The sequence below is a fragment of the Antechinus flavipes genome, chromosome 4, assembly GCF_016432865.1.
Source record: "Antechinus flavipes isolate AdamAnt ecotype Samford, QLD, Australia chromosome 4, AdamAnt_v2, whole genome shotgun sequence".
NCBI lineage: Eukaryota > Metazoa > Chordata > Mammalia > Dasyuromorphia > Dasyuridae > Antechinus > Antechinus flavipes.
In genome coordinates, this window is record NC_067401.1 from 244,709,783 (window position 1) to 244,732,018 (window position 22,236).

The 22,236-nt window shown below is 34.5% G+C and overlaps 1 protein-coding gene across 1 annotated transcript in view; it reads right to left on the reverse strand.

Annotated features, from left to right (window-relative positions):
• Positions 1-4,318: 4,318 nt before the first annotated feature.
• The window catches only part of IMPG1 (interphotoreceptor matrix proteoglycan 1), a 115,033-nt gene continuing 97,115 nt past the window's right edge, over positions 4,319-22,236 (reverse strand). Inside the window, exons 14-16 of the mRNA XM_051996711.1 lie at positions 10,210-10,420; positions 5,076-5,133; positions 4,319-4,633 (exon numbers count right to left, since the gene is read on the reverse strand). Of these exons, the coding sequence (XP_051852671.1) occupies positions 4,574-4,633; positions 5,076-5,133; positions 10,210-10,420 (329 nt within the window). The 3' untranslated portion in view covers positions 4,319-4,573. The remainder of the gene's footprint in view (positions 4,634-5,075; positions 5,134-10,209; positions 10,421-22,236) is intronic.

The following is a 22,236-nucleotide window of genomic DNA, read 5'->3' on the forward strand; positions in this document are numbered from 1 at the left end:
TTGGATCTCTAGCACATTGTATAGTATATAGTAGGAACTTAATAAATACTTGTTAATTGATAAGATCATGATTTGTGCATGATTTCCAGTGTCCTTCTTGATGATATCTTTGCTGATTGACATGATATGAATTAAACCATTCATTTTTCAAGTAGATTCTTCCTGGACTTAGGATTTTGTGATGAACCCCAGTTGATTACTTAAGACTTTGTTACATGTTGGTTAGTATTAGATATTTTATATTTATCTTAGATTAGAACCAAAAATTACAAATTTACATTGGGAAGGGAGCTTAGAGACATTCATTCTAATATAATTTTATAGATAAGGAAACTGAGATTCAAAGATGTTGAGTGATTGCCCAAGACTATAAAATAAGTAGCAGAGGTATAATTTGAACTCAGATAATCCACATTCAGGCATTTCCCTATAGTATCACCAAGATATGAGAATAAGTTAAAAGTTATTTTTTTTCTGAATGGTTATTACCCATACAAAGATCTACACAACCTATTTTTATAGCCATACAACTTATGGGTAGAATTCCATAAAAGTTATTTTCTTTTCAAAATAATATTCAAAAAAATTAAGTTAACTAAAAAAAAATACCTATAGGTTAAAGACACAAAAATGAAAGGGAAATGGCTGATAACAAAACTGAGGAGCTTTTGATATTACACCTTCCCACTTAAACAAAATTTTGCATGAGTGTACTATTTTTTGTCCTTGAGAGAAACTATAGTGAATTATTATAAACAGTTGCAATCAATAGAAATGTAAAATATTCCTTGTGACAATGTCTGCTTTTAAAAATACAATCATAAAATTATGTAATTTCATTTGCAAAGAGTATATTGAGGGCAGAAGCTGCTTTGTTTTTGTCTTTTATCTCCAGGGTCTTAGCAGCATGCCTTACATGTAGCTAGTGCTTAATGAAGGTTGAATTGAATTGAAGACAGAGTTGAGAGAGCAGAAAAGAGCAGTTTCTTCTGTTGGCTATTTTAATGTACTGAGCATTTTAAGATGGATGCAGGATTTGTGCCTATGTGGAATATAACCTTCATTTTTTATACTAAGTTACATACTACTTGCCATTTAAATTTGGGGATGAAGGAACACGACCACCAATCATTTTTTATCAAAATAAGAAACCACATTTCCTCCAACTTGCACCTTCTCCCTATATTACATTTAGTGTCTACTTTTTTAGTACACTCAAGATTTTGTGTGATTATTTTTAAAATTCTTTCCTTAAGTGGGGGAAGAGGGAAGGAAGAGTTCTGTATATTAATTTTGTTTTTGTTTTCATGAGATGCTCTCCAAATAACTAAACATTGGACTCTGTTGTTTTATTTTATCCAGTTATGTTGATTCTCCTATCCCCTGCCAGAAGTGCTTACTTGGAAAAAGCATTAAATAGTATTACCATCATAGACTCAAGTTCCACTTACTCTAAACAACTCATCATAGACATGGAATGCTAATTGGATCATGGTTGAAAGGATCATGAATTGCTAGTGTCTTTACTCTGCTGAAAGAGTCTTGAAAGATGATGCTCTGCTATATTTTTCTATACTCTTTTCTATATATATTAGGTAATTTAGTATAGGGGGAAAGATCACTAGTTCTAAAGTTAGATGCTTCTAAAGCTTACTACTTGTATGATGTTGATCAAGTCACTTAATCTTCCCAAGGTCTAATTTCCTCAAAAGAGACAAAATGTGAAGGAAAGACAGATTAGTAAGAGGACCAGAGAGGACAAAAGATGTCATTCACAGTTGCCAAGTCCTTTTGAAAGAGAAAAAAAAAAAGGACAAAGCTAAATCTTAACTACATTAACACTCCTTCTTCCCCCAATGAATTTATGAATAGAGAACCCCTAGTAATTCCTGAAATAGTAAAATCCAGCATTCTACTGATATATGGATGTTCTATACAAAACCATTGAAGAACATTGGGGATCTAATCCAGCTAAGACAAAAGGGCTGGAACTGGAAGTTGACATGGCTTGGAATACTGAGGGAATACTTCTACTTGAATTGAATAAGATGAGTGATCCAAAGTGAACAAGTTCAAAATCTTTAACCCAGCTGTTGGGAAGTATATTCCCATCTAAGCCATAACATTAGAGATGGATATTACATGTGTCCTAATCTACCTTTCCCTGCCTCATGTCCCTAGGCAGGAATGCTATCAGATTAATTTGAGAAAAGAATCTTACAGGAAATCTTACCTAAGTAGAATGCCCTTTAGAGTTCCAATGATATAGCAAGAGAGCTGCCTTCTGTCCTGAGCAATCTTATTGAAAGTATAGGTGCTAGAGAAACCATCACAAGCCCATTAGAGGGGGCATCAAAGTCTAGGAGAGCCTTCTCTTCATCATAAGCAGCCTCAAAAGTCATCCCTGAGAGGAGCTACTCATAGAACCAGACTACGCAATAAGTATTAAGTTTCTACTAAGTTCTATAGTGCCATACACTATACACTTGAGGATCCAAGTGCAAAAAAAAAAAAAAAAACAGTCCCTACCCTTTAAAAGTTTATATTCTAATGAGACAAATATATATAGAAATGTATATAATGTGAATAATACATTTATATAGAGATATATACATACACACATATATTCACACATCCCAAATATAAAATAGTTTGGAAAAAGACTAGCAATTGAAGATGAAAAGATGAAGAAAGAAAGGCTTCACAGAATGCATGGTGCTTGAACAGAGTCTTCAAGGGAGAGAGAGATTCTATGGGACAGAAGTAAGAAGGAAGGAATTATATTAGTATTTGGGATAGCCAGTGCAAAGCAATGGTGATATTAGATCCTGTGTGAAGAACAGATAGAAGACCAGTCTGGTTGAATTCAGAGCACAGGAAACAAAGTTTATATCCAGGGAATTTGAAATAAAAGAAGCTAGGAGTAATATATAACAAAGTGTTTTAAAAACTAAATGGAAAAGTTTATTTTTCATCCTAGAGGTAATAGGAAACTACTCTAGTAGATTGTGTAGGGAGCTACTTAGTCAGTTCTGAGTTTAAGCGAAAACTATTTTAGTAGTGATGTGTAAAATAGATTGGAGCTGTGAGAGACTTAAGGCGGGGAGACCAATTAGGATATTTTTGCAACAATTAGATGAGAAGTGATGAGAACCTCAGCTAAGGTGGTAGCTGTGTGAATGGAGGAAAGGAATTGAATATAAGAGACCTTGCAAAAGTGAAAATTGAAAGATCTGGCAATTCACAAGAATTGCAAAATTCTTTCAAAGCTCCATTCAAGCCAGTTCTACAAGAGGTTTTTCCTAATTTTTCTGACTTCCAGTCCCTCCCCAATCAAACTATTTTATGTTTACATATTTATATATATATATATATATATATATATATATATATATTACATATATGTTCATATATATGTATATATCTACTGACATATGTACATATTGTTCCCTCAGAATATATTGAGGGGCTATTTTGCTTTTGTCTTAATACAGTATCTAACACAAAATCAACAATAATAAATGTTTGTTAATTGATTTCTCCAAGAAAACAGACTTTCATTTACCTTCCTGAGGTAGTGGTAGTGGTGATCGTGTGTATGTTTGTATTTGTGCATGCATGAAACTCAGTTTTAGACTTAGGAAGACCTATTCTTCCTCTGTTCCTGAGCAAGTCACTTAAATAATTTATGCCCCAGGGGACTCTTTATGATGATAAATTACAAAATAGATATTCTCTATCAATAGAGACAGTTTTCTTACCTTACCTCTCTACTCCAGAGAAATCACAGTTCAAATTTAAATAAAAAGTATGATTGCATAGGGATATCTGGTTAGCAAAGGAAGATGTATTTATTTGCCTCTCAATAAAATGACTTAAACACAGATTGATGGGAGTGAACACTGAAATTGTCCTTGATTTGGGGGGTAAGCCCTGAAACTATCCTGACAGGGACCCATCCTTTGGGGCAGTTAAATTGTTTCATTGAGATTGGCCCAGGACCATTCCCTACTTAGCTCTCATTTCTGGTCTCATTTAGCTGGAGATCTGGACCTGATGTTTCTATCGAGTAACTACACCTTCTATTGAACTGAAAATTAGTCCAAGACCACTCCTACTTAGCTCGAATTTAAGTGGTTTTATTCAATTGGAAATCTAGGCCTGGAGGCCTAGTGACAACATTGAAGGAATTTCATTCAATTGAAACTTCAGTCTCAGATTTGTCCCGTCCACCGGGATCTAGTAATTCGTGGGGTGTTGAGGAAAACGACAAGACCTGCAAGAGAAATGGGCGAGAAGGAGTAGGGAGACTACATTGCAGTGGAAAAAAGTCTCATTTATTGAAAAAAGGAGCTTAGTTATATGTGGTTTGACTGCCTGTGTTTTCTGGGTGGGGGGGTTGCAATGTAAAGAGAAGAATGTCAGAACACAGGTGTGGCTGACATCTTGGGGCATACTCGTTATCTAGTTCCAGGGCGGATATGGCCGACTTCCTGGGACACACTCGTTATCTTGTCTCAGGAATTTAGGACTTATTGTTTGTTCACAATGTTTTAGCTAAGCATATCAGAGTTTACGCACAGGTCGTCACGTTCTTCTTGGCTCTTTGTTTCCTGTCTCCAACACAGATTTCCTATAAAAGGGCAAATTTTGGACTCATTTCTTTGCATAGGCCCAGAGCAGAACCAAACCTTGTCAAGGACCCTCTGTCCTTGACATAGCTGCCTGTCAGTACCCCTGCTTGCTGTGAAGACATTCTCTTCTCAGTATTAACACCTCTGTTTATCTCTCTGCCAGGATTCTCTGCTAGAACCTTTAATCTCTCTGCCAGGACTTTGTCACTTGGAAGTCAGTTTTTCTAGCAAAGCTGACTTTTGCAGTGCCAACAATAAACTTCCTTTTGTTAGTCTAATATTTTAGGTTCATGAATTCTTTCACTTTGCGCTGACCAAAGAGGGGTTCCCACAACTCTCTGCAGTGTCACTAACTGCTTCATTTGGTTCCCTAACCACATCAAGATGACTCAACCACAGAATACAAAACATCATAATTAAAACCAATAATTATGATTGTACCTTGTTCTCTTGCTGTTGCTTGAAATTCACCAGTCCTGATCCAAACTGGTCTAGTGACCTAGGGAAAAAATGGAAAGGATATGGTTAGCTACCTCTTTGATTAACATTTAGAAAATCAAGATGGATCTGTTTTCCAAGCCATGTCCAATTTTCCTAGCTGTTTTAAGAGGAAATATTTCTGTTTTCTTAGTTTTTTGAAATCTGGTGTTAGCAGAACCAGGACAAATTGGTGGTTTTAGTTTTAGAACTGAGATTGGAAGGAGACTGAAGAAGTTTCACACCAATTTAATTGTGAAGTGAATGAGAGCACATGAAAATGGAGAGTAGCATCACTATGGGGGCACTTATCCTTTGAGCTAGAAGGAAAAGTGTACATTTTTCCTTTACCCTGAGTTGTGATTCTGTGTTTGTGCAATGTTTTATGAATACTTATCTCTCTAAAATTGACATGAGGCCACTGCAGGGAAAAGTGTGCAGGTCAACGTGTGTGGGTAATTTAATGGCAGGTACCCAGTTTACAGTTACCAAGAGCATCTCCACAGATAGAAAACATTTTGTGCATGAAAAATATTAACTGTGTAATTCAAGGACAAAATTTAAAATATTTCTATGTTAGGGGAAAGTATAGATGCTTTAGTGCAAATTAGATAAACTTTTGCATTCTTTCTTTTGCCCCGTAATCCAAAAGATGGGGAAGTGAGAGGGAATAAGGATCATCTAACCCAAAATAAAGCACTCTGAAAATGAAGGGATTTGCTAATTCTAGAGGGAATTTTACCAAGAACAATCTTTGTGCAGCCTGTGTCTGTTACTGGACAACTACAATGAGGGAAGTGAAAAATGCATAAAGTATATTTATAAATATTTAATGCTGAATAAGATTAGAGGAAAAAAGCACAAAGGTTTTAGAAATACAATGAATGGCAAAGACTTTGCAATAGAATCAGAATGAAATAAACCAACCTAAGTAGCTTGTTCTGTGAAAACAGATAACAATTTTGCCCTAGGGGACTCATTCCAATAAGATGTTAGTAGTTTTTTTCCTTACTTTAAGTAGAGACAAAATTCAATATTCTATGGCCTTTGGCCAGACACTTCTTATCTCTGGGTATTCTTATTTGTAAAATAAAGGGAGTATATTAGATGATTCAGTTTTAAAATTCTATGAATTTATATATTTAAAAATGCTGTCAACATGGCAACCACTCTTCGTTCCCCCAAACATTTTCTAACATGTTTGTAGGGAGACAAACCTTGATTTTTTTTCTTATAGGCTTATGTTTTCTGTTAACCCTAAAATCTCAGTTATAGTCATTTAAGTAAAATTTTCAGAATTACATAAATTCTTTTTTATTGAACTAGATACAGGGTATCCCACAAGTCTTAGTTCAGTTTTAAGCAATTATGTTTTTAAGCAATTATGGTTTAAAGCTGAACTAAGATTTGGGGATATCAAATATATTATGTAATGCCAGAAAAACTGAGACATTACAATTATAGTCAAATGAGATCATAACCATAGCAATTCAGAATCATTGCTTGATTTAGCGTGGTGGAGGTGTATGCTTAAGATTTCTGCAACTCTCTCTGGGAATATGAGTTAAGAAATGAACTGAAGTTTTGGGGTGAGGAGGACAAGAGAAAAAGCTAAGTGACCTACTTCCAGTGTCAAAGTGACACAAAGAATAGGGATCTTAATGGCCAATGAAGGTTTGACAGTTGAAGAGCAGAATTATCTTTACAGATTACAATCAATATGAACAATAATTATCTTGGTTGAATCAAACATTTCCCTTCCATTCCTGTTTACTATTTTAATTGACTTGGCTAGTCAACCCAATGACACAAATGGAAAATGATTTGATAAATACTACTTTAAAAAATACCCTATGTTCAGTTTCTCCTTTCTTCTCTGAGGAATGTAAGCTTCTCGAAGGATTGTTTCAGTTTTGTCTTTCTGTCCTAATGGTGATATTTACAGTAAGTGTTTAATACATGCTCATTGAGTAGGATGATGGGGAAAAAGAGAATGTCCAAAAAGTAGACCCCTTGTTGCTCTTCTGCATAAATTTAGTTCTTCCTTTTTTGGAGAAATGTTAGACTCACTGTTTATATTTCTAAGTGTGAACTTCTATTCATTATTTCATCCATTCCTATCTTTGTTAGACAAAATTTCTTTCTTGAATCAATCAATCAATTAATCTGAATAAGATATGAACAGGGCCTGTATACCTTCTTAAATCAATCAAGGCTATTGGGTAAGAGACTTGGTCATGATCTAAAGAATTTTTAAAATAAAAGAACTAACTTAGAACCACATAACAGCTTCTAAGGTCTGGAAGCAGAAGAAGTAGCAGGGTCATAAGGAGCTGAAGCAAGAACTAAAAAACCCAGATTAATTAGTGAAAGAAGAGACTGAATTGTGGCTGATAAAGTTGATATCGAGGAAAGCCTTTTTCTCTATATTACCTTGAAGCAGAAGACCCAAGCTGAATCCACCAGGTTATCACCTCTTCCAAAAACTGAGGGAATTCTTGAGAAAAGGTTTGCTCTTTTCCCCAACTTCCCTTCCTGATGCTTTTATATTTACAGATTTCATACTTTAATCTTCTGCTTTATTACCTGTATTTTGCCTCAATTATAAGAGAAAAAGGAGTTAAGTAGAGAAACAAGTATAAATTTAGGCAGAGAACCATGTACCTGTTATGTAGATATTATAAATTTTCCTAAATGGGTCCTTGGGGCAATTGGGATAGAATTCATAACTTTTTATCTAAAATAAACTCCTTAAAGCTGCAGGGGAGGAAATTAATGTGGACATTAAGGGCACTTATATTACTCCTAAGTTTAAAACAAACTAATTATGCTAAATTGAGGCAATTCCTGATATCAAGGAGCTTACATTCTAATTCAAGAGACAGTATATGTATAGTGTTGGCCAGAGAAGAGATTGATGGTCTGGGGAGTCACAATGATATTGAGTGGAACATTGTAATTTATTAAAATATGCTTTCTAGAGGCAATGATGGCGGCGGAATGACAGAAATTTTAGAATATGAGGTGAAAGGGGAATGGGAAAGTGAGGGAATGAATATTTATATAAATTATGATATGTTACCACTTTGTTAGGTGCTTTTACAAATATTATCTTGTTTGCTCCTCACAAAAATCTTAAAAGGTAGATGCTATTATTATTTTTACTTTAGATTTGAGGAAATTGAGGCAGATAGAAGTTAAATAGCTTTCGCAGGATTATATAAGTAGTTGGTAACTAAGGTCTTCCTGAGGCCTTTTATACAAGTGGAAAGCAGGGAAATTGTACACAAAGAGTGCACAATGGGAAGTGACTAAAGGTGAGGTTGGATGGTCTTAGAGAGGACAGAGCTGAGTGGTTTAGCTCATGGACCTCAGTGGTTTTCAGGGTAAAACAACAGTGGCCGATGACTAAAAATGACTGGGTAAGGATTGAAAGCAACTGATGGGACATAGGGAATTGCTAATGATTGGATGATTGAAGATCAGTTACTCCTCCTTGTAGTCTATAAAAGAAAGCTGAAGAACATAGTCCTTTTCTTCTAGAAAATGGGAAGAGGGGGTTGAATAGGGGGAATTTGAGGTGCAATCCCTTCTTTTCTATCTACAGAGGAAGTTGGGATAAGGAATAAGTGGTCTTGAATTCCCCTTAAGGCTTTTTACAAACATATTTCTCATGGTATTATGCTTCCAAAATAAATCACTATTTTTGTTTTGTTTGTGCTTATATATAAATATGTACTTGCATGAAACTTGAAAGGGGACTTCAAAGCCACTGTTCTTAGTCCTCTTCCGATGAGGTTGATGGTAGAGTTAGGATCTAACTTATAATCAAAAAGGAAACTTTCCTGAGGGGCAAAATCTTTGAAATGGCTATATAAGTAAACCTAAGTTCAAGAATTTCTGAGTTTGAGAGTTCAAGGACTGGATTGTTTAGAGTAAAAATTTCTCAACTCAGATCTGTAAGTAAAATTGTCCTTTAGCTGTTTTTGACTCTTCTTGACCCCATTTGGGGTTTTCTTGGAAGAGATACTAGAATGGTTTCTCATTTCTTTCTCCACCTCATTTTTCAAATTAGGAAACTGAGGCAAATGGATTTAAGTGACCTGTCCAGGGTTGCTCAGCTAGTAAGTGATTGAGATCAGATTTGAACTTAGGGCTTCCTGACTCTTTATCTACTGAATGTTTCTAATGTTTTTGATTGAATTCAAGATACATAAATTGATATCATTGTAACAGTAAAGATGGTCTTTGTTTTTCTTATAATTGATTTAAAAGTAATCTGTAAATGTTCCCTCCCCCTTATATTTTATTGATGAAGAAGTAGACATCCAAAATTGTGGACTGAGTTGTCCAAAGACAGAGTATTATAAATAATAGAGCTGAGATTAAAAAATTGTATCTACTGGCTCCAAATCCAGGGATTTTCCCACTTGACCTAAATATAAGACAGAACTAAATTTAAAGAAATCTTACTTTCAAGGAAAATAAATGGTGTAAAAGCTATCAAAATATCCTTCACCATATAAAATGCTAAATAGTATTGATGTTATTTAATATCAGACAAAAAATATTTATTCACAAAAATATTATATCCCTATTCTATTTCATGGTTTTCAACCTAAGGGAAAACAAAAATATTGTATTAATTTGTAAGAGGGAAAAAATATAAGTGATTTCTTGAAAAGTTTTTGAAATGTGTCTCATGTAAGAAATATTGGTCTAGAAAAGGGCAGCATTAGACCTTAGTGAGGGGATAATATGAGAATTGGGGCTCAGGATCAGTCAAATGAACAGGTCTAGTACTAAATGTTCTTTCCACTGTGCCGTTGTGGCTTTCTGCATTGGCATATTTAACTACCTAAACTACCTGAATATAAAAATAAGTTGTAGTCTTTCTTGCTTTCTTGGGGGGAAAAAGCAGCTTGCTTTATAATTGATAGTATAACTTTCTGAAATTGGCCTGGAATCATTGATCAGTGGTCTGCAGCGAGTATTGGTGAAAAGCTGAAAGGGAATATTACATTAATTGCTCTGGACAATGGGTTCTCAAAAGTCAAGATTTCTAGCATAATATGTTCAATTCAGCTGATTTGCCTACCTACAAACAGCTCCCTTTCCTGGAACCAGTTCACATTTTCCTCCATTCTCACAAAGGCTTGGATCCATGTTGCATAGGCTTTGACAGGGTAGTCCATCTTGGCTGACATATCCTGGTTTACAAAGGCATTCGGCCTCTTTTGTCCATTCATTCTTTACACACTGTGAAAATTCATCACATGCCATAAATTTGCATGGATCTGCTTGATCAGCTGTAAGAAGAAGGAAATATTTTATTGGATGCAATGATGCATAAACAGTGTACTTGGCTGAACTTGAAGCCAAGGGATCAAAATGTATCTGCTATTATCACATTCATAGTATATTTCTTAGTGGTAGCATAATAGCTGCAGTTAAAAAGACAAAATCTTAGAGGCTATTGAGAATTTGAAGACAAAATTAATACATTTCGCTTTAAATCTAATTATGTTTGATTATCAATAAATCTTTTTTTTTTTTAAACAGTAATCATTTCCAGTAAAGATTAGTTTATAACTAGTGGATAGAACATGCATTTGATCATTCACACAGACACAAGGTGTACAAACACACACACAATTAGATGCTATGGTATGATATTTAGGTACAGGATTTTTGTTTTTCTTATTTTTCAGTCATGTCCAATTCTCCTCATTTCGGGTTTTCTTGGCAAATTTACTGGAGTGGTTTGCCATTTCCTTCTGCATCTTGTTTTACAGATGAGGAAACCAAGATATGTGTGCTTGTGTATATGTGAATTTATATATGTAAATATATATTAATGTAGCACAATTATTTAAAGTCTGTGATTGGAATATCCTAGGTAGGTCCTTCACCAAAAAATGATCCCCCTCTACTTGCCTCTTTAATACAATCTATTGCTGAGCTCAGAAATGCTTCTATTAGAAAATCATTCCTTTGAGTTAATGCATTACCCTCACATGTCACCTTTTACATTCAAATAAAGTAATGGTATCCACTTTATTATTGGTTTCTCTATGTTATATCTGTTCCTCCCCACCCCCAATTTTCTGAATAGGTAGAATGAGATATTTTTAGAACAAGAGGGAACTCAAGAGATCGTTTAATATATTTCACCTTACTTTATACATGAAATTGAGACCCAGAATGAGAAAGTAATTTACTTATTGAGAGAGTCAAGATTAGACCTTCAGTCTATTTACTCCTAGTTCTTTCTACCACACTACAGTGGCCATTTCAAAATAGAGTAATACATAATCTTATTATTGACCATTTACCCCTTAGTGTGAATAAGATTGTCAGGTCCAACATCAAAGCTGCTGATGTTGACAGAAACAAGGGGGAACAAACCTAAGGTCCATAGATAACTTATGGGGGAGGGTGTCAACAAAAAAACGGAAAGGTGAGGCTGTTAAAAAATCTGACTTCACAGTTTTGTCTTAGACTAGTCCTGCTTCAGTACTTGTGTCAAATGTAAGAAAGAACATTTGTTTTTACCAACTATATGCCAGGTCTCTTTCTCTCTCTCTCACACACACAAACACAACACACACATAATTGGGGGTTAAATGATTTACACACAGCTAGTAAGTGTCTGAGGCTAAATTTGAGTTCAGATCCTTCTGCTTCCTGGACCAACATTCTATCCACTCTGTTACCTAGTTGTCCTGAATTTTTGAAATATCTCTTTAACACTTATTCTCTTTGAGGACTTCCTTTTAATTTAAAAAAGTAGACTGGCTGCATTGATTCTTCACTGGAACTTAGTACATGAAATTCATGACAATTGCCTAAGTTTTTACTAAAAAGTATATCTTTAACTTTTAAGGAGCTGTTTCTTTCTGAACAGCTTGGCCTACTTATATTCATAAAAGTGACGCAGCAGAGTGGGCTGAGCCCATCTGCCTCCCAGGGAGGAAGAAAGATAAATTAGATAAATGAATCATCCCTCCATTTTGTGGAATAAAATTGGGTATATTTTGAAGTACAAACACACTAAAGCTATGTGGATTGATTTATGCCCTCCCTGATTTACCATGAGACTGAGAGATTGATTTGGGATTCTAATCTAAAAAAAAGAGAAAGAAATTATACTTTATTATGTAGAGTATTCCAAAAGTCTTAGTGCCAGTCTGTCCACATGGTATGCTGTCACGTCACATATAGTACATGAAGTATACTGAAGGAAGAGTGAGAATACTCTAACACTGTCCGTTTGCAGTGGTATCCTCATTTGTTTGTTATTTCTAGTATATTGTGACATATTGAAGTGTGTGGTAGTATATGTTTAACAATTGACTTTCTGGGGAAAAAGATGTTCATGACACATAAATTTAATTTGCATTATTGACTATTTCCCATTCTTTAATCTGGTCAATTATCAAACAGAAAATCAAGTCCTGATTTGCCCATTTCTAAAGTGTAAATGCTCACATTGAAAATTTAACAGTTGGCTTTCTTGAGCAAATAGGAGCTAGTTCTACAAGATTATTAGAAATACTGCTGATTAAATAGATTATGGGTTTTATGATACATGTTAACTAAATAAATCCTCACAAAATGTACGGAAAGTCCCAAAAGATATCTATAAAGAAACTCCCTGTAGCAAATAACATTAATAATATGAACACGAGGGCAAAGATAAGATGAAAGAATTGATATCTGTATTTGTAATATTAGTGCTTTGCCAGTTATGATATGGGGTTAAAAACAATGTAGATCTAATCACATCTAGCCAGAAGTCAGATGGAATTAATAATAGAGATTTGCTGGTTATCTTGTAGATTTTACATTTTTCTTTTATAAGAAAAATAGTATTCCAAATTTGTCAGGCTTTACAGTGATGGCAAGTATCCATCAGTAGTGTGCTACCTAGCAAAATCTGTGCCTTCAAAGGAAAGATGATGTTTTAATGAGTGAGAAAGTAACTGCTTTTTGAGTGAAATGTACTATGATGAAAATAGGTGTTTAGAAATGTTTCCATCTTTTGATGATTATTTTTGTTGCCTCCACATAAGGAAGAAAAGTTGCCTAAAAATTGCTTATATCAGAACACTTTAAAAAATCTTGGAAATAGAAATTTCTAAACTTTAAAAAATCTAAATGAAAAGTTTTAGTAAATCTTGAATCCATTTGTTATAAATGTAGAAGTGCAAAATTTTCTGAGTAGTTTATATCTATTGATTGACATTAGGGAAAATGGAAATTTTCTGGCTGAAGTTTAGCTAGCCTTTGCATTGTGGTAAATGAGATTGAAAAATGAAAATCATGATCTATTAAATGCAATTAATAATACAGGCCTTCCAGGTGCATCTATGTATCTTTTTCTGATAACCAGGAAAACCAAGTATTGAAATAAACTGAATTTAGAAGCAGATTTTCAAATATGCACATTAAAAAGTGTTAAAGCATGATATTAAAAAACAATGAACCACAGTTAATCATTTTGTCCCCACAAAATATCTTTATCTTAAGAAACATATTGTTGAGGCAAAATCAGGGTACAAGAAACATTTAGGTAAAAAAAAAAAATGAGTCAATGTATTCTATATCCATTACAGATATATGTGAAGAGGAAAAATTAGGGGGAAAACATTAGAATTTAGAAAAAAATTAGAAATTTTCATAGTTTTTGAAGATGAAATTATAACTGGTATCTTTAGTCTGAATTCTCCATTCCAAGATATCTGCCATGGGCATAATAAACCCCTCATATGGAACAGATAAAAGGACCCACATGATGGCTCCAGGAGTTTCAGGAGGACAGATGTTATGGCTCTATGAGCCTCAGATTGCATGTACCCTGTGACTCATAAAGCCCTCACCTCTGCTACTACCTCTGTGGCTATGGGACTTGTCTAATTCATCACAGCTTCAATTACCTGGGTCTTATAACTATGTCTGGATATTGAAGTGCTTTTTGTGGACCCTTCTGCTGTTTGACTGCTCAGGTGGGTACCCAAAGTCTCTGTAGCCACCATCCCCAATACCTGCAGGTCTACCCACTTGTTGTCCCTCCCTCTACTGCTGTTGCCAGGAGTTCTTTGCAGTTTTGGGATCTAGCACACAAAAACAAAGAGATAATGTTGTTAATGGAAGTTATGTTGTTTGAAGTGGGCCCTAGTGAAATTGTATCACCTACAAAATGGGTTCACAGACTTTTTGAACCAGTCTAGGATCAATACTGAGGGTGAGATCATAGTCTTCTCATTCTTCCAAGTGAAATCCTTTCTTCCCTGTAGCCCCCTTCCTTTCACAGAATAATTCCTCCAAGAATCTCCATTTTAAAGATGGCCAGTCATGTTAGTTCTATTCTTTGCCCTGAGCTGCTTCTGACTCTCTGGATTTCTTCTGATATCAGGCCCCACTGTAGACACCAACTAATTATTTCTACCTTGGCTGGAGATGTCGTCTTCCTACTGTTGCTTTTTCTCCTTCATGTCTCTTTTGTAGACTGTGGATATTTCTTTAAAAACTCCCTAATATGACTCAAGCTAGTCTTATAGCTCAAAGATCTTGATAGTCCAAAATTAGACTTTATTTAAATTTTTTTTTCAATTAACAATTTATTTTCTTTGCCTCCTACCTTAGTCTATTCTTACTGAATAAAAGAGGAAAAAAAACTCTTGTAATAAGATGCATATATTTAAGCAAAACAAATTCCTGCATTAATCATGTCTGAAAATATTTGTCTCATTCTGTACCCCAAATCTATCACTTCTTCTGGAAAGACCAATGTGATCATTATACGTAGTGATTACAATTGTTCAGCAACTTCCCAGCTGCTGAAATTTGTTTGAATAAATCCATTCTTAGTCTCTTAGGATTTGTCAAATATGGTGGCGTACAAAAGTCCCCTATATAGTCTCATAGTCAAGCAAATCCAGTGCTTTCTAAATTATTATGAGAGTTCTAGCATCTAGCTTTTCTAGAAGGCTGCAGGGCTACCAATGTAGCATTGGATGATACATTATTAAAGTGACCAGATTTCACATAAGGAAAAGCAGGATTTAGTCAGGGAACCTGTAGAGTCTTCTGCTTGTATGCAGTGCTTTGTCTCTAGTCTTTTGAAATTGCTATTAATCATTGCATTGATAAATATTCTGTAATATTCCAAATTAAAAAAAATTTTTTTTGAGGGATGAGGCAACTGAGGTTAAGTGATTTGTACAGGGTCACATGGCTAGGAAGTACTAAATGTGTAAGACTAGATTTGAACTCAGGTCCTCCTAACTTCAGGGCCAGTGTGCTACTACTGTACCATCTTGCTGTCCCTGTCTTTCAAAGTTGTTAACATTACTCTCAGGGCACAAAGGAAATACTTGTCCCTGTGTCTAAGTCAGTCCATCCATCAGTTGTTAAATACCTCAAGTGCCTATCCAAATCCTATTCTGATACTCTGTTTTTTATGACAATATCGACTTATCCCTGTACGTGTTGTTTCCTCCACCTCCAGCTCCTTGGGAGTACAATCTGTTTGTTTTTAATCTTCATATCTTCAACACCTACTATATTGACTAGGACATAGTTGGTAGCTAATAAAATGTGTTTAATTAATTAATTTTTTATGATAACTTTTTATTTTTCAAAATATATGCAAAGATAGTTTTCAGCATTCACCTTTGCAAAACCTTGTGCTCCATATTTAGTAAAATATTTGTTAAACAAATGCAAAAATCAATTAAAACATTTTTTAAATATCACTTGTTATTACAATTCTCCTAAAGACAGATAATATCTTGGGACAGTAATCATTTGGTGAATTAAATATCAAAAATGTTTAATTAAATATGGTACATTATGGATGTTAGAGTAGAAAGGAACCTTAGAAAACATCCCTAGCTTCATTTTACAGATTGGAAACTGAGGGTCCAAGAAGGGAGTGGCTATTTTGGGGACATCCAGATCTCCAGACTCTGTCTATTAGTCTTTCTTCCATATTCCAATTTCTCTGTTGTGCATGCTCTTGAAAAATGAACCATATTTACTATATAATTATTTGGAACTGAATTCCTCATATATTTAATAAGCATCTGCTATCAGTAGATACTGTGTGAAAAAATTCTTTATCAATGAACCTGGCAGGATAATTAAAATTTTCTAATCTTAGCCCAGTGTTGTATATACGTTATTTTATTGATGTTTCATTAGTAAAGTCTCCAGTCAGTTGGATATTAATAAGGAAGTTTGCCTTCATTATCTTAAATTCTAAAAATCTAAGCATGTTGCTTTGGGGTTTAGTTTATTCTATAGATGTATTTTTCTCTTGTATTGATGCTTAATGTCCACTAGATGGCTCTCTTTTTCAAAAGAAGCTAGAAAATTGCCTTAGATCATGCAATAAAAGATTTATGTACCTGAACTGATTTCTGTGACCTTAAAAAATCATTGGTAGTGGCAAGGGGGTTGAAACCAGAGAAAAGAAATGTGCACTGTGACAGAAGGTAGCTCTTCTGGAAAGACCAATGTGGTCATTATACCTAGTGATTACAATTGTTCAGCAACTTCCCAGCTGGTGAAATTTGTTTGAATAAATCCATTCTTAGTCTCTTAGGATTTGTCAAGTACAGTGGCGTACAAAAGTCCCTTATATAGTCTCACAGTCAAGCAAATCCAGTACTTTCAAAATTACTATGAGAGTTCCAGCATCTAGCTTTTCTAGAAGGCTGCAGGGCTACCAGTATAGCATTGGATGATACATTATTAAAATGACTAGATTTCACATAAGGAAAAGCAGGACTTAGCCAGGGAACCTGTTGAGTATTCTGCTTGTATGCAGTGGGACAGCCTGTGCTACTTCTGATGGGAGAAAGAACCCTAAAAATGTTAGGCTATGGTTTGTAGCATTGTTCCGTCACTATTCACAGAGATGGAGCCTATTTTGTCTTCTTAGCTGGAGCTCACTCGAGGAAGCAACTCCTGCAGAATCCATAGACTGGGTGCCTGATCCTCCCTCTACATTCCCTTGATAGTGCAAAGTGTAGCTGTCTCCCAGTGGGAAACATTTCCTGGGTAGCTCATCCATGCCTATTCACTTTGTAACAAATTTAGAGTTTTCCTTTGCATGGAACAAGAGCAGTTTTAGGGGCTTGTGGGTCAGTACTTAGTACAGTCTCTGGCACATAATAGGCTTGTAAAAAAGGTTTACTGAATTGAATCGTCCTTATTATCTCTGCTATCTCTATCTCTTAGAATCCCTCATTGCTTTCAAAGCTGAATTCTTCTCCAATATCTCAAACTTCAAGCACTTCTTTTCAATCCCTCTCTGCTTTTTAAAATCTTGATGTAATCCCTGACATATTATCCCTGTCCTGGTTAAAAAGAGACTAGCTTTAAGCTAATAGACTACAGATCTCAAAATGCTTCAGTAATGACATGGGAGATGTTGCATATGTAGGTTTTGAATTCCTGCTGGAATGAAAACTCCTGAGAGTAGATACTAATCGTTATCTTTTTTTTTTTTTTTCTATCATAAACCAACTTTGTAGCATCTAACAAACACATTTTGGAGCCTTCATATATACTTGTTGATGGTTGTCACAATCAAAATCTGTCCATACATATACTGATTAAACTCAGGCAAATGGATATTATATTCCATAGCTCTTTCCCAATTTGTTTCATATCTAAATGTCCATGTAAGTAATTGTAATGCATAAATCACTCTGCTGCTATATCTGGTCAGGAAGAAGCTGATCATGAAGCTAAAGAACCACTGGATCTCTGTATAGCTGATATTAAGGTATTATTCTACTAGGACAAAGAGACTTTCAGAATGACTTATAGAGGATGCTAACAAATGATGGCAACAGAACATTCATACAACTCACTATAATAGATAGTGACTTTTAAAAATACTGACATTTAAGTTAATTTCAGAATATATATTTAACATTAACTGAGAATTAGCTTATGGTTTAGTTCAGAAGAGTGAGATACAGAAAAAGTTATATTTGAGCATTTCCTCATATTATCCATTAAATTCTACTTCTATTGAAACATCCTAGCATTGTAGGTGACCCTATATTCTTGAAGGCTATAGATTTGGATTGCAAATTCAGATAAATTTTTACTGAGTTAGAAAGTTATGGTCCTAATGATGGATGGTAAATCTTCTCTCAAAAGATTTTTCAAGCTAAATTTGGACCAAGGAGTTGGTCATCAAGTGATTCATTTTTTTTTTTTTTTGTTACAGTAAATCAGGAAAATCTAGAAATCACCCTAGAACATTTCCCCACCATCCTGGCCTCCTATATCCATTAATGGATAATATATCCTTCCAGAGGTCTCCATTTTAGGATAGGATCAGGCTGGACATGGTTTATTCATCTTTTGGTTATGCTTTTGACTCTTTTCAGGTTTTGCTATCTTAGTCCTACATGGATACCTTTTTCACTTGCTCCTTCTTCTATTCCCTTGTATTTGTTGTCTTCTCCTGTTAGTATGTAAGCTCCTTGAGAGCAGGGTCTAGTTTTTTTTTTTTTGTTTGTTTGTTTGTTTGTTGTTTGTTTTTGTTGGTTTTTTTGGCTTGTGTTTGTATCCCAGGGCTTAGTATAATGACTGGCACAGAGTAAGCATTTATAAATGTTTCTTGATAATTGACTGATGGGATTATGATTTGCATTACTGGGTGGAATGTGAAATATTTTCTTGAATAAGAAAACAGTTATTAAGTGATTATTATGTGCCAAACACTGTATTATGTTCCTGGCTTGCAAATAAAAACCTAGTTAGTTCCTTCTCTTGAGGAATCAATTCTAACATGGAGAAATGACAAATATAGAAAGGTTCAATTGAAGGGCAGATGGAAAAGGCCAATGGTTCTTAGGGTACAGTAGCAAGGTAGCTGTATCCTAAAGTTTATTATCTTTCCCATTGATAGAATCATATTTATTTTTATTATTGAACCCTTTGATTAGGCTAAGGGTTTTGATCTTTTTGTATGAGATATTGAATTTATAGAACCCTATCTATTAATGAAATTAAAGCTTTTGACACTAAGTATTTTTATCTTCTTAGAATATTGAATTATGAAATAGAAGTTTGAAGATGTAGTAGAAGGAAGGAACAAGCATTTATTAAGTGCCTATTATGTAACAAATATTATGCAAAGTGCTTTTATAAATACTGTCTCTTTTTGATCCTCCTATTAGATGGGAGCTTTTCTAGGGCTTAGCTCTCCACTGACTAAGCCAAGTCTTCTTATATATAAAAGTGGCTCAGTGGTTTGAACACAACAATCAACAATTTCAAATATGCAGATAATATCACTTCCATGACAGAAAATGAGAAGTTAAGAAGCCTCTTATTAATGAAAGTGAAAGAGAAGAGTGTAAAAGCTGGCTTGAAGCTTAACATCAAAAAAAAAAGTAAAAATTTGGCAACTGGTCCCATTACTTCTTGGCAAATAAAAAGAGATGAAATGGAAGCAGTATCAGACATTATATTATTGGGTTCCAAGTTCACTGCAGATGGCAACTACTTGATCCTTGTAAGGAAAACTATGGTAAATGTGAACAGCATACTAAAAAAAAAAAAAAAAAGAGAGAGATTCTTCCTTCCTTCCTTCCTTCCTTCTTTCTTTCCTTCCTTTCTTCTTCCCTTCCTTCCTCCCTTCCTCCCTTTCTTCCTTTCTTCCTTCCCTCCCTCCCTCCCTCCTTCCCTCCTTCCTTTTTTTCTTCCTTCCTATAAAAGCTTGCAATCTTCAAATCTCTAACTAGTTGAGCCCTTATTCATGCCATGTAGTTAAAGCATGACAGAGACAGTATAATTAACTTCCTGGGAGCATTTTTATTTTTAAGAGTGACATTTGGAGCTTAGATTGTTATAGTTCAAAAGGAGGAAACTATAATGATGTGATTTAGGCAGTGATAGATAGGAGAAAAATTTGGGAGCAGAACCATAGCTTATCCTGTTTAATGAAATAAAAAATATCTTCCTGGGAAAATCCCTTTTGATGTTCCTATTTTCCAGGACAATGTTTGATTAAATACTTTGAGCTACAGGTTGTTGAGTTTTTAATAGGAACGGCATACTTTCATCTTCATTCTCTTTGGATTGACTGGTAACTTTACCCACTATCTGCATCCCCTATTCTAATATTGTACTGGCTTGATATCTACAATGACACTTTATTTATCTAATATCTTGGGGATTGTAGAGACAGATTCCCTAGCAGCATTGTAGATCTGTGAAAGTGAATGACTTAAGAGAGATATGGGAAACGAGGAAAAAAGCCCTGATGGTTGAGACCCTTGAGAAAGGTGTATTCTCTAGCAAGATTGGGTCAATAGTGACAAGGGAGACAAATTCCTGGAAGCACAGCAAAATGGGGAATGTTGTGCCAGCTGGATTGATGAGTCCCTCTCTGAATTGACATTTATAATGCAGATGGGACATTTCTATAGGGTGTTTTAAACTCAGATGTTTATAAAGTGATCATTCTAAAAAATTTGGATTGCTTGCATTTGTTTTTTATGAGTGAACAACTCTCACATTCTAAGAATATGGCAAATTTTATTGAGAGGAAACTTAATTTATTGTAATATTTACCTGGGTAAAACTCTCGCTAAAACAGTTTAAAATGAATTTGATAATAACTATGCCTGAGCAGATAAAATCTACTTTATTGGATTGGAATACTGGTATAATTTCTCTTCATCACTATAACCATTTTCTAGAAATGTAGATTAGTTTTTAACATTTGATATTTTTCAAAGATGATGAGTTTGTTTATGAGAATATCAGCAAGAATGTTGATCCCTACTTTAGCTGTAAGTCTGTAATTAATTTAAAAATTTCCCACTCACTAGTTTTATGCTGTATCTGCATAGGTTTGAGGAGGTTCCTTCTGAATGCAAGGAGAAGATAACTTATGTATGAGTCTGCTTTTCAGAAATCTTCTACTTGCACAGATAGCTGGCATAAAAACCTTGATGCTTCTGAAGAATTTTCATTACATTTCAAATGAAAGAGGGCTTTAGTTACTTGGGATGTCAGCCAAAAACTGAATTGACCATGATTTATTTGGTTTTTCAGTTGATGAATTACATAAAGTTCTAACATTTGTTTACCTTTAAATTTATGGATACAATCACTCAGGAGGTTTGCAGAAAGTGAATTATAAATCCAAAGGAACTGAAGGAATATGCCATATTCACTTTGTATCAGTCCTATGACAGGTGGCATTTGGACAAACATATAGCTCATCCCCACAGTATATGAGAATGCAACAAAAAATTCAGATGCTTGTCAAAATTTGGAAGGAAATGACTATGGTAATTTTTTTCTCTGTCTCTGATTCTCTTGGAACTAGAAGAAGCAAAAACATTCTATCACTCTCTCCTTCCTTCTCCCTCAACAGCAGTCTACTTTTCTACACTTTTAAAATAAATCTTAGGAACTTTATACATGAAGAACTGAAAGCAATTACTATGTATGATTCTGGACAAATCCCTTATCCTTTATCCAAGCTTCCTAATCTATAAGATTAGAAGTTTGGACTTGGTCAGGAGTTTCCAATTTGGATATATATATATATATGTTGTCTGATTGAAATATAAAAAATGTAATAATGTTAATTTTTTAAAAAATGGATATTGGAGAGAGAGCAGTGAGGAGGAGACAGTGAGAAAATAAGGGAATGTTATAATAGTTGACAGATTTGAAAGGGATAGTTGAAGAAATACTTCCTACTAATTAGAAGTAAATGAATAATATTTGGATAAAAACTTCATATGGAACTACAAAAAAATCAACAACAATGAAGCAAAGGAAATTATTCTCTGGAATAACCAAAAACTCCAAGCTGATTTCTAATTAATGAGATTACAATTTTTTGGAGAACTCTTAGAGAATCTAATTCCATTCTTATTAAATGTATTCCCAAGACTTTAATGTTATTTATATCTCTGTCTATTAGAATGCTCAGAGAATAAACACTATGTGCAGGTATCTCTTTCAAAAACCACAATTTAGAATCAAGAGTTTCATTCATTCATTTCATTCATTCATCTGAGTTTGGGTAAATATGATACTAAAATTTGTGTCATATTGTTGTTATTCAATT